At 41.5% G+C, this 12,773-nt stretch overlaps 1 protein-coding gene across 1 annotated transcript; it reads left to right on the forward strand.

The window, feature by feature from the left end:
• The first annotated feature begins 295 nt into the window (after nt 1–295).
• LOC309608482 (protein FAM98B-like) lies at nt 296–5,917 on the forward strand. Its single transcript, XM_082348702.1, is given in 4 exon segments — nt 296–3,537; nt 3,539–3,906; nt 3,909–4,405; nt 4,409–5,917. Coding segments are annotated over 4 exon segments (1,194 nt in total). The 5' UTR covers nt 296–3,286; the 3' UTR covers nt 4,487–5,917.
• The last annotated feature ends 6,856 nt before the right edge of the window (nt 5,918–12,773 follow it).

The following is a 12,773-nucleotide window of genomic DNA, read 5'->3' on the forward strand; positions in this document are numbered from 1 at the left end:
AATAATTCTGGCTGATTTTCTCAGTCTGACGCCCACTATGCCCGTGGCTATGATAAAGCAGAGAGACGTGGAACAGACAGACATCCTGGAAGGATGCCCCTCGTTGTACAAACTGGGAGACGCTGTCTGTGGACCCTGACATGTGGAGGGTGCCCAGGAGCGGGGAGGAGAGAACAGGGACCCACGACGTGGTCAAGCAGAGAAGCTTCTCAGCATCAGTCAGGCCCTGGCCTCCACCCACCGCCCCCCCACCCCGCCCCCAATGATGCAAACATACCAGGTACGTGTGGGGAGGTGTATGGAATCGCGGTGGGCTTAGACCAGCCTCCCCTGTAGGAGTGTGATTCCTGTACATCTTGTTGATCTGGGAATACAATATGCTATAAGTTTTACTTCTATGCCAATGAGACCCTCATCCAATTTCAGAGCCTCTGCAAGACGCCCACTCAGTCTCTCAGGGAGTGACTTGGAATAACACACACTTGGCACAAGTGGCTAAATCATTTACATCCTCTTACCAGCAGGTTCCAGTCATGGCAACCTGATCAATCTCCTGGCCATCTACATAAATCCCCAAAATGACCCAGATAATCCGATTAGCTGCAGTGCAGCCCAGTCCCAATTTACGGCAGACCATCTGGTGACAGGGTCTCCTCCAAGAGCAGCACAGAAGGGCCATCTGCTCCGATGCTCCTTACGTCCTGGTGAAGGAGGCAAAGGTGAGGCCGACCACACACCAGCAAGCCACCCTCCTGCCTTCGCATGAATCAAGACATCCTGAAATGCTCTGTAATTTAGCTGCTCATGTCCTGTGGAGCCTGCTTTGCATTCTTGGTGAACACATCGTAATATTCAGAATGCAAATTAAATTTTATGGGTGCCATAACCTTGGCCATTTATTGCAGTAGATTCCGTAATTGCCTGATGCTGCTAATACTGCCAAGACTACTTTGGCATTTTTTTAAATACTTTTGCAGCTAGAGATGCCACGTTGATTAAGCAATCCTGGTGTTTCTTTGCACAACTTCTTAGGCTAATGTATTAGTTAAGGTCCTTTTGCTACAAGCAACCAGAGTCAGTCACAGTGAGAGACTGACAGTAAAACTGAAGATAACATATATTAGTATACTCAAGTTCAAGTGTATTTCTCAAGTACCTGAGAACTAAGTAGAGGTAACATTCTAAGGGAAAATAGGGTTGCACCAAAACACAAGGAGAGTCAGAAAAAAATAGGTCAGTTTAAGACCAACCGGTGACTACAAGTTATACTAGACGGTAAAGTTGTTTCTGAATAATTTGAACCACAAAAGTATCTCCAGTTTGTCCCAACTTTGAAGAAAAGCACGCAGCATTAGGATTATGGCCAGAGGAGAAAAGTCAGGGCTACTATTGACTTATGTGATACCTGTGTGTGAATTAGAGAAAGTCCCCATTCCTCTGGGCAGATCAAATCAGCCCTAGTCAGGGACAAACAGCCAGTGCAGCAGGCAGCAGAGTCTCGGGAGACATAGATCTGTGTTCAGGAGCCAGAAAGCCTCCCCAAAGGTGGCTGCCAGCACACGGCCCCCCCCCCACCAGGTCATACACTGTGAGTGATTCCTCCTTCAACCTATACCTCCTTGTACTGCCTATTAGTAAACATCTCACTCGGTTCCAAATACAGTGTCGGCATCAAGAAAAGTAAATGATGATGAGACCAAAATCTGTCGTCATCTCTGCTGTCCGCTGACCCATTCCTGGAATTTCTATTAACCAATTTTTCCCCTCTGCATAGATGTTTACCACCCATTTATCATGGCAAAGTGTGATCACTGGACACTTACATCCTCTTATAAAAGGTGGCTTCCGCGGACAAGCTGGGACCTGGTCCTTCTACCCGGAAAGGCAGTTGCTCTGTGCCCTCTGGGCTTGAGCCCCATCCCAGGGGCTCTGCACCCCTTCACAGGTTCATCAGAAAGCCTTATCACAACCTTTAAAAATGCACCCCACAGAGTGGTCTTGAGGATTACATGTTCTATTATGAGCTTAGACACCTAGCACAGTGCCAGGCACATACTAAGAGTTTAATAAATGTTAGCTATTATCACTCATGTAAAGGAAAGTGGAGTGTCTAAGCAAATACACATTGAGCTTAGTTTTTAAACTCTGAGTAATTAAGGCCCTCAAATTACTTGCATCAATCACAAACTGTCTTTTGCTTGAAAAATGGCTTAGATAACGCTTTCTCAATTTCCCACCATGAACCTCCTATGCTTTTCACTCTGAAATAAACAGAAGGTGTGGCAGAGGAGCAGATGTTATCTGCACAGCCCACGTCTCCATGGTCTCCACCATCTCAGTCCATTCTGGTGTGCAGGATGGGACAGGGGCTTGGGGATACCGTCTCCAGGAGTGGCCCTCAACCAATGACCAGTGGCAACTGGTATAGAAATCCCCCAGCCTCCTCACCCCTGATGGGGGGCAGCAGCTCCCAGAGCTCCCAGCAAAACTGAGCTCCAGGTGCCCATGGTGGAGACCTGCCAACAACACACTGTCAGTGTACCCTTCCACGACCACCAGAATGTGTTGTATGGAATCACCATCCAAATAAATCACTTGAGCCCTCATCTTGTCTGATTCTGGGGAAAACCCCAACTCAGACAGTCAGCAACATAAATACACAAGCTAAAAAAATTGGGCTTTAAACATATTTGTCTCCAAATTAAAAAACTACTAAGACACACACCAGTCGAATTCAAGAGACTCCAACTTATTCTACTTTATGTAGAATTTGTTTGGGGCTTTAGATATTTAATGGTTTCAGGAGAACTACTTCTTTTTAAAATATTTGGCTCACAAATGCTATCACACAGTGAACATTGTTCTTTACTTTGATCTCATTTGAGACTGGAAGAGTGACTTTGACCTTGTTTAGAGATGCCTTGCACCCTTGGGCTCCAAGCTTTCTCTCCCGCACCCCAAGCTCCATTTAGTGCCAACAAAACATGACTTTATATTTCAAATAAAAATATCTTTGAAAAGGCTCATTAAAGGGTTCATAAGATGTGCTGGTGTTTGAAATGAGTCTAAGGTGTATAAATGAATCAGGAACACACAGATTAAGTTTCCCTTGAAATAGAGAGTCTTCAAAAGAAAGGAATCCTTGGGAGAAAATACTTATAAGGATTTACTGCTTTGTTTCGTTTGCTTGTTGTTTCATTTTGTTAAACATTTGAAAGATTGTTGAAATTTTTCTCTTCAATAAAAATACCCCTGAATTCTCTTAAAATTGCTATTAAGAAGGACCATGAGAGGGCCGGAACCGGGTCCCAAAGCTACGATGGAGGGGGACGTGCTTGACACTCTAGAGGCGCTGGGGTATAAGGGACCACTGTTAGAAGAGCAAGCCCTTATGAAGGCAGCAGAGGGTGGACTGTCTTCACCTGAATTTTCAGAGCTCTGTGTTTGGTTAGGCTCTCAAATAAAATCATTGTGCAACTTGGAAGAAAGTATCACTTCAGCTGGGAAAGATGATCTAGAAAGCTTCCAGCTTGAGATGTGGCTTTTTAAAAGAAATGGCATGTCCATATTCTGTACTCGTATCAGGAGACATTAAAGACCGTTTAAAAAAGAAGGATGACTGTTTGAAACTTCTATTATTTTTAAGTACAGAGCTTCAAGCTTTACAGATACTACAGAACAAGAAACGTAAAAATTCTCAATTAGATAAAAATAGTGAAATTTATCAGGAAGTTCAAGCTATCTGCGATACCCTTGGTATTCCCAAGTCAACAACTTCTGACATTCCACTTATGCTGAACCAAGTGGAATCAAAGGTGAAAGATATTCTCTCACAAGTCCAGAAAAATCATGTGGGAAAACCACTGCTAAAAATTGATTTAAGTCTGGAACAGGCGGAACAACTGGAAAGAATGATGCCCTTTCCTGTGAATATGAGTGCCGTCGGTGGATGTTGATGAAACGATTAGATGTAACAGTGCAGTCCTTTGGAGGGTCTGATAGAGCAAAGATAAAAACAGATGACATAGCAAGAATTTACCAGCCTAAGCGTTATGCTTTGTCACCCAAGACAACAATAACCTTGGCACATCTACTTGCTGCCCGTGATGATATATCCAAGATCATCAGTACAAGTAGTGGCTCCAGCCAGGAGAAGACAGCATGTGCCATTAATAAGGTGCTGATGGGAAGAGTGCCTGACAGGGGAGGACGGCCGAATGAAATTGAACCACCACCCCCTGAAATGTCCCCTTGGCAAAAGAGACAAGAAGGCGGCAGAAGGGGTGGTTGGGGTGGTGGAGGTGGAGGTGGTGGTAGAGGAGGTAGTGGGAGTGGTAGAGGTGGTTGGGGAGGGGGAAGGGGGTGGAGTGGAGGTGGAGGAGGGGGTGGTAGAGGAGGAGGTTTCTAAGGCAGGGGAGATTATGGTGGAAGAGGGGGCTATGGAGGAAGAGGGGGCTATGGTGGAAGAGGTTATGGAGATCCATGAGGAGGAGGTGGTGGTGGATATAGAAGATATTAAAAGCTACAGCATTTAGATAGCAGGCTTACTTCTTAATAGATACATTAGGCATAGTGTTCTAAATAACTACTTGAATGTCATCTTTGTAGTAAACACCATGTTAGATTCCCTGATGATATCATTCTTGAATTGGGTTTAGTATGTAAAGAGCATTGTTTTATACTACTATTTGATCTCTTAGACAAAGTGATGATTTTTTCCATATCCTGTGTACTCTTGAGCATGTTATATCTTTTTAAAAAACAAAAAGAAACGAGCAAAAATTATTGTTAAAAGTGTAAATATATTATTACCATCAAACTTGGAAAACAGAAAGTATTTTATTGTCATGATTGAATTTAGATTGTTACCTGTATTTTATTCAGGTCTGAAACACATAAAGGACCCCACTTGTAGTGGAAAGGAAAAAAAAAAAAAATTGCTGTTAAGAGACAGTCATTTCTATGGGCAATAAATATTTAAAGTTCTTGTTACTTAGAGAACAAAATTCTAGAGGTTCTGTCAATCCCCCCAAAATTGTTTTAATGTCCTAAAATGAAATATCTTTAAGGACTGGGCAATCTAACATGAATAGACTTCAGCATATGTTTACATTCGTGCCAAATTTATAAAGTTATCAGCATTACAGCTCAGGAAAAACAATCTGTAAGAAAGATTGAAATTCCTTTACAATTTGCAAATTCATTTGCTTGACTTCCATCAAAGCTAAAAAAAATTTTTGGTAAATTATTATCATATCCAAATGTCTCCATGTTTTAAACACTTCATCGTAATTAAATATGCACCAAAGAAAGATTTTTTAAAAAAATATTTTTGCCTATGCATGACTAGGCTAACATGTAAAAATGTTAAACGAGATTTAAAAAACTCATTGTTTTCATAACCTGTGCTATAGAGTAGATGCAGTTAGACCTGAGAAAAATTAATTATAAATGATACAACACATGCCTGGTCCTCAAATATTTTAAATTAACTTTCTTTGACAAAAATGTACAATAGTGGGTTTCTGGGTAACCTCACTAAGAGCATTTCCTCTTAGGTATTTCTAATATTTTGCCTCTTATAGTTTTAATGGTCTATTATTTTTAAGAAGAAAAAGCACAGACAGTAATTACTTTTTCAATTTATAGATATATATATGTATTTTTAAAAAGTACTCTTCTTCCTTTTCACAAACAAATCCTAGTCTAGTTGTCCTTTTTTCCCTTCTGGTTACATCTCAATGGTGACCTCTCCTGTCTCTTGCCCCTATACACCCCACACATACCACATACATCACACACACACGCCCCACACACATACCACATACATCACACACACACCCCACATACAACACACATACACACACGCCCACACACATGCCACATACATCACACACACACACACCACATACCACACCACACATACACACACACACCAAACCACACAAACACATCACACACACATACCACATACATCACATCCCCCCCAGGGATTCTTTTGTCTCTGTGTGTCTCTCTCTCTGGCTTCCTCTCTTCGATTCTTTCACTCTTCCCTACTTCCCTATGTAAACCTCTCAAAGAAACTTATTCTTCAGTATTAAAGCACAAATAATTAATTTGCCAAGATTATGTTGATAAAAGGGAGCAAATAATAAATGATGATAGCAAGTGATAAAAGCAAGCAAATCAATCAGTTTTATAAAGAGTGAACACCAGCTGCTGCCACAGAACAATACAGGAGCTCGATCATTTAACATGTTAAATGTGAGTTGCAGTTCTGCGTTATGCCTCTCTGAGGGGTGTTAGCTTATTCAATAAGGACAAGCCTGTCTCTCTGAGGTGAGATTCAAGAGTGACAGATTCAGCTGGCTTTGAACCGCAGACATCACCGTCACCCTGCGATCCAGACAGGACTCACCGTCCAGAGATCCTTTCAGTAACTGTGTTTCTTCCAGCGAGAGGGAGAAGGGGTGAAATCCACAGCAGAGAATGACAGAACATTTCAGAAACAGAATTTTATTTGTTCTTCTGTTGGGAGAGCTAATTACATGTCGACGTGCGACCTTATGTCTTGATAAATATATATTGATTGAACAGATTATTTCCTGCTGGGTCAGAAACATTCAGACATATTTGTGTTACTACCTATATAATTTATTGGAGGGCACTGATGGCTTTAATGAAGTCAGAAAGTTTCGAGTAGCAGAAGTAATGTAAGGCAGACTGCAATCTATGAATTTTCTAATTTTTCATTCTGGCTAAAAATATTAACCTATTTTGACTCATTAGCCATGTTTATATGTTTACATAGTGATTTATTTACATAAGCAGGTCTGTGTAAAGTAGACCAATATCCAGTGCCCTGTACAAGTTCAGGAAACAAGGAAAGAGGGGTCCAAGCTCCCAAGAGAGAGATTTAAAGGTGAAGCTGGACTCATGAGACACTCAAGCAACTGACGAGTGAAATCTGCAACAGTAACTGCAGCCTCAGCCACACTGGCTGCGCCCCACTTTCTACTCCGATGGCCTTTGAACTTGTGGTTCCCTCTGCCTGGGCTGGTGTTTCCCAGATGCACGCATGGCTCTGGGCCCAAATGTCTACGGAGAAAGCTTTCCTGACACCCTAAGTCAAATATACAAAATAGCATCCTTCATCTTCGTTTTATTTTCTTCTTTGCTTCCTATCTTCATTGGCCTGGTCCATAACTTTAGTTTTATTACTATACATTTTATCCACTAGAATTTATTCCTTTTTGTTTACTGCTTTTCTTAGCTCCTAGAAGGGTGTCTGAAGGGCATTAAATAAATATTTGTTGACTTGACTAGAAGGTAATTGTGAAGCATTAACATCATTTACCTTGACTAATATCTCAATACCATGCAAGTCACTGTGACAAATGAAAGACATGGTCCTTTTCTTCGAGATGCTTATAATCTATTTGGTGAGACAAACCTGTCACATATTACTTTAGCTATCTATTACTGTGTAACAAATTACCCCAAATATCAGTAGCTTAAAACAATAAATGTTTATTATAACACACAGTTTCTGTGGATCAGAATCTAGGAGTGGCTTGGCTGGGTGGTCCTGGCTCAGGGTGTCTCATGGGGTCACAGTCAAGACATCGGCCGGAGCTGGTCATCTGAAGGTTGCCTGGGGCTGAAGGGCCACTTCCAAGCGAGCTCAGCCACATGCTGTCAAGTTAGAGCTGGTTTTTGGTGGGAGGCTTCAGTTGCTCACCACATGGACCTCTCCAGAAGGCTGCTTGAGTGTCCTCATGACCTGCAGCGGGATTCTTCCAGATGAGGGACCCAGAAGAGAGCCAAGTGAAAGCCTCAGTGTCTCTTCTGACCTGCCTTGGAGGTCGCCTGCTGCCATGTCTGTAACTTCCTTATGGTCATACAGGTGAGCCCTATCTGCAAAAGAGTGTGAATACCAGGAGGTGAGAATCACCTTGGAGACTGGCTATCACACACATGGAATAAATAACAAAGCATATGTGTCCATGTATAATTAACTGCTATACTGTGAAAACATTCTAGATTCAATCTGTTTTTGTTTTTAAATGGTAAGTTACCTTTATTTATTTATTTATTTATTTATTTATTAATTATTTTTGGCTGTGTTGGGTCTTTGTTTCTGTGCGAGGGCTTTCTCTAGCTGTGGCAAGCGGGGGCCACTCTTCATAGCGGTGCGCGGGCCTCTCACTATCGCGGCCTCTCTTGTTGCGGAGCACAGGCACCAGACGCGCAGGCTCAGCAGTTGTGGCTCACGGGCCTAGTTGCTCTGTGGCACGTGGGATCTTCCCAGACCAGGGCTCGAACCCGTGTCCCCTGCATTAGCAGGCAGACTCTCAACCACTGTGCCACCAGGGAAGCCTTAGGTTCAATCTGTTTTGAACTTGGACTTACATAGTTGGAAAGGCTTAGTTAGATGGCAAATTTAAACCTCATCTGCACAAAGGTTCCAGATATTTTCATAACATAAACCCCATTCATTTATTTATTCAGTAAATATTTAGTAAATAATTATTCATTAAATAAATATTTATACATAATATTTATTAAGCCATTGCTTGCTGTGCTAGGTTCAGGGTTATGAATAAAGCTCAGAACCTGGGAAGGGGGAACTCACAGTCCAGGGTGTATAAGGTCCAAACTTTGGAGCCATAATGGTTTTGAGTGAATTTAAATACTTTGTGCAGTGGGGCAAGGACCATCATCCAAAGCCAGTTTTTCTCTGGACACTAAAAACAGAAATTACAAATACACAAAATATCTGTTACAGAAAGTGGGGTCTGGCTGCTCACCGCTCAAAAGCCAATAAAGAGGCAAAGTTGGCAGAAAGGAAAATTTGCTTTATTTCGGATGCTGGCAACAAAGGTGGGGGGGGGCAGACTCATGTCCAAAGGCCACTCCCCCCACTGACAATCAGTGGGCAAGAGCTTTTATAGACAGAGGGAGGGGGCTACATGCAGAAACAGCACAGTCAGCTCTGACATGTGCTTTAAGCTGTAAACTTAAAGAAAGCAGTGATACACATCATAAGTAGTTATACTCTGTGACAACTTCACTAGACACATTTTTTTAAAATCCTAAACATTGGAGTCAAAAGTATGGTTAGAAGTAAAACAATAGTTTTTCATTAGAGTTTTTAAAAACTTTTTACTAATGTTTTTCTCTGAGATGCCTTAGGAGCCCTCTGGAAAACTCAAACTTAGCTAGAGAAAGAAACTTACAATCTGCTATCACAAGTAATTCAATACTCCAGAAAAACTTTGTTTTCTTAACAGAGAGAGAAAACCAAATTCAGTCTTGCATCAGTTTACTGTTAATAACAAAATTCATTTACCTAATTAAATTCAATCTAATTTTAATCCAGACAATGTACAAAATTCTTTTCTCAAAGTTCCTTTTTCACAAACCTTTTATCACTTTTTGAATCCATATTAATTTGCCCCTTACCTTCCCATACATAAGCAACCAGCCCTAAGACAAAATTATTCTCCTTTTTTTTTCCAACAAAAATATCTCGTCTTTATTTCTTCTCTCACCAGCAACACATATCTTACTCGCTTTACATATTGAAATGCTTTCCTTATCATTTTTACATATTACAATTTTTAACCCTTGAAAACCTTAACAAAACCAAGAAACAAGTAACTGAACTATTTGTTATATCAGCATTTTCTGACTGGCAAACTTAAGAACATATTGCATAACCTCTAAAAACATACATTTTTCTCATAGAACAATTTATCTTTAATGTGGTACAAGATATGCGTTTAATAAACCCAAACCTTCTCCCCACCCCTACCCCCCATTGGCTTGAAGTTTTACTAATTAACCCAAGGATGAAGTTTCAGGCAAAGTGGGCTGTGTTTGTATTTCAAGGACATGATAAAAGTTAACTTCAAGCGTTCTCCTAAGTTTATTTTTGTTCTCTCAGGGTCAGAATTTTGAAGAAAGTATGTTATTAAGCTATCTTTCTCTAACTGCGTATGCAAAAGGAACCAGTTTTGGAGTTTCAAAGGAGTTTCATCTTAACCAGTTTTCTCCAGAGTTTGAAGAATAAGGTTGGTGGCCACACAGTGTTTAAAAAAATCATCTTTCTTTTTTTCTTAGTCACAGTTTCACAGCTTAAATTTTTCTAATGAATCGAAGCTGAATTTCCCATTTTACCAAAGGCAACAAAAATACCAATCACACAAATGGAATACACACACACATCAGAAGACAGAACTGTTGCAAATCTTCCAGAGCGTGATCAATATGGAGTCCCAAACAAACACTTCCCAACACAAACAGGCCTCAACATCAGACACACATCAGAACCAATTGGCAAAAACACCCAAATAGCACTTCGTGCTCAAAAGAGAAGTTTGCCGGGTGCACACCGGTGGACTTACTTGGCCTTGGAGCTCGTCAGCTCGTCCTGAGGCATCTTTCCGTTCCACCAAGGAAAAGCGTACTTTGGCAGCCAGTGCCGAGCAGGGGAGAAACAGGGAGGAGCCCCGAAACAAATGGTTTGGGCAGCTGCTAGAAATGTCCCCCTAAATCCCCCTCTCAGGGCTGGAGAGCCACGAGCACAGGACTCCTCGCAGCCATCCCAGCGCGTCTTCATGGCGGCGGCTGTGGGCGGGAAAACCCAGGAGCCAGATATCGCGAGAGCCCAGCCTCACGCTGGGAACCAAATACTTACCTAAAGTGGGTCCAGCTGCTCGCCACTCAAAAGCCAATAAAGAGGCAAGCCTTGTGGAAGGGAAAGCTTGCTTTATTTTGGAGGCCGGCAAATGGGGGTGGGGGGTGGTGGACTCCTGTCCAAAGGCAGACTCCCCCCACTGACAATCAGTGGGCAAGAGCTTTTATAGGCGGAGGGAGGGGGCTACATGCAGAAACAGCAGAGTCAGCTTTGATGCTCATCTTGAAATTGGTCATCCACCAATGGTCTGACCACCATCATCTTGATTGTTTTAGGTACAGTTAATCTTCAGTTCCAGGGTTGGTTTGTTCCCATTTCTCTGAGGCCAGTTCTTGGAACTGTGTCAGCTTATGTCATGGCTACAGTCTGGTCATCATGCAGTTAATGTCTTCCACCTGGTGGGGGTTTCAGTATCTATAAGACAGCTCGCAGGATATGGCTCAGAATATTATCTCTAGCCCATGAACAGGAACTAAAGGTTCCTCTTTGCGTCATGACTAAACTATTATTATTTAGTCTTGTTGCACTGTTTTCCTTTGTTTCTGCAGTTTCTCACTTTTCTAATTAAACTAATTCTTTGGCTAAAGTTTTTCCACAGACAAAAGGCAGGCTGAGGACATGGGGGGCAAGGACCATATGGTCCTGCTCCGTTTCATATTCACATTATGTGAATGGAAAATAAAATTGTCATCATGCTCTCAGTATAAGCAATTTCAATTTAATAGAAGAAAGGTGGATTTTGGAAATAATCAGCCAAGTAATCTAACATCAAAAAATTCACCAATCATGATTACAAAATGTGAAGGGAAGCCACATGACCACCTTAACAAGAGGAATCAGTAGAAACTGATCTGATTCTCTAAAGCACCTCTACTTCCCCTCCCATGCCCAAATGGGAATGCAACCAATTTTATGGGTTTTTAATTTATCAGGCCACCAAAACATGTTCAAGACCAGTGAGTCTCCACTAGTATTTGTCACAACAGTGATTGACCAAAAGGACATTTAGCATCTAAATTAAGTGACCACTGATTCTTTGAACATTTTCTCTTCTCCCTATCCATTGCCTGATTTATTATTCTTATCTCACTTTCAGGCCCAAGTTTATGGCCTATGTTAATGTTAATTTTCCTCCCTCTCTAAGGAATTAGAGAAAGACTACCATCTCAGTCATTTGGTCAATGTTCTTTAATACAGAGATTAACCCAATGCACTGTTACAGGTAACATAAAAGTCAAGCAGAAACCAAACCCCAAACAGTTATAGGATTGAAGGATCAAAAAAATAAAATAAATTTAAGAACATGAAAAAAAAAAAAAAAACAACAACCCAGCATAGCAGAGAAATAGACCCTCTACACCTGTGGTGGAACCAAGGACAGATGTAAGAGCCTAACAACTGTACAGACACACAGACTTACTAATTCCTCTTCTAGGAAGGACAAAAATGTGAATGGACCGAAAGATGGAATGATAAGGATGTTCATGGCAGAGTGATTTATATTTGTGAAAACAGAAATAAATGCTCATCAAGAGAGTATTTCATTGTGTGGATATAAATATCTAAGTACATAAAAAAGCAATGGAAACAATCATGTGATCGATATTCCATATGTGCTTTTAAAAGTACATATTTACTTGGAAATGAGGTTGGAAGGATTTTTACAATGTCAGCAATGATTTACCTGTAGTTGGTAGGATTGTAGGTGATTTGCATTTTCTTTTTTCTTTTTTTTTTGGCCATGCTGCTCAGCTTGCAGGATCTTAGTTTCCCACCCAGGAGCCCTCGGCAGTGGAAGTGCGGAGCCCTAACCACTGGACAGCCAGAGAAATCCCGATTTGCATTTTCTTATTGAGATTTTCTCTTCTTTTTCCACAAGCACACTTAGTGGATGCATCACATCAAACGCGCATCCCTACCCTCAACGAGTTTGGCTCTGGGGTAGGCTGCGTGACTTGTTTGGCCAGCAGGATGTTAGCAGGCATGGTGCAGGCAGAGGCTTGGAAAGCACTGGCACGATGGACTTACTCTTGCTCTTGCCCCTCTCATGTCTCCACAAGGACATGCCCAT

The sequence above is a fragment of the Balaenoptera borealis genome (genome assembly GCF_965194805.1).
Source record: "Balaenoptera borealis genome assembly, chromosome: 12".
NCBI lineage: Eukaryota > Metazoa > Chordata > Mammalia > Artiodactyla > Balaenopteridae > Balaenoptera > Balaenoptera borealis.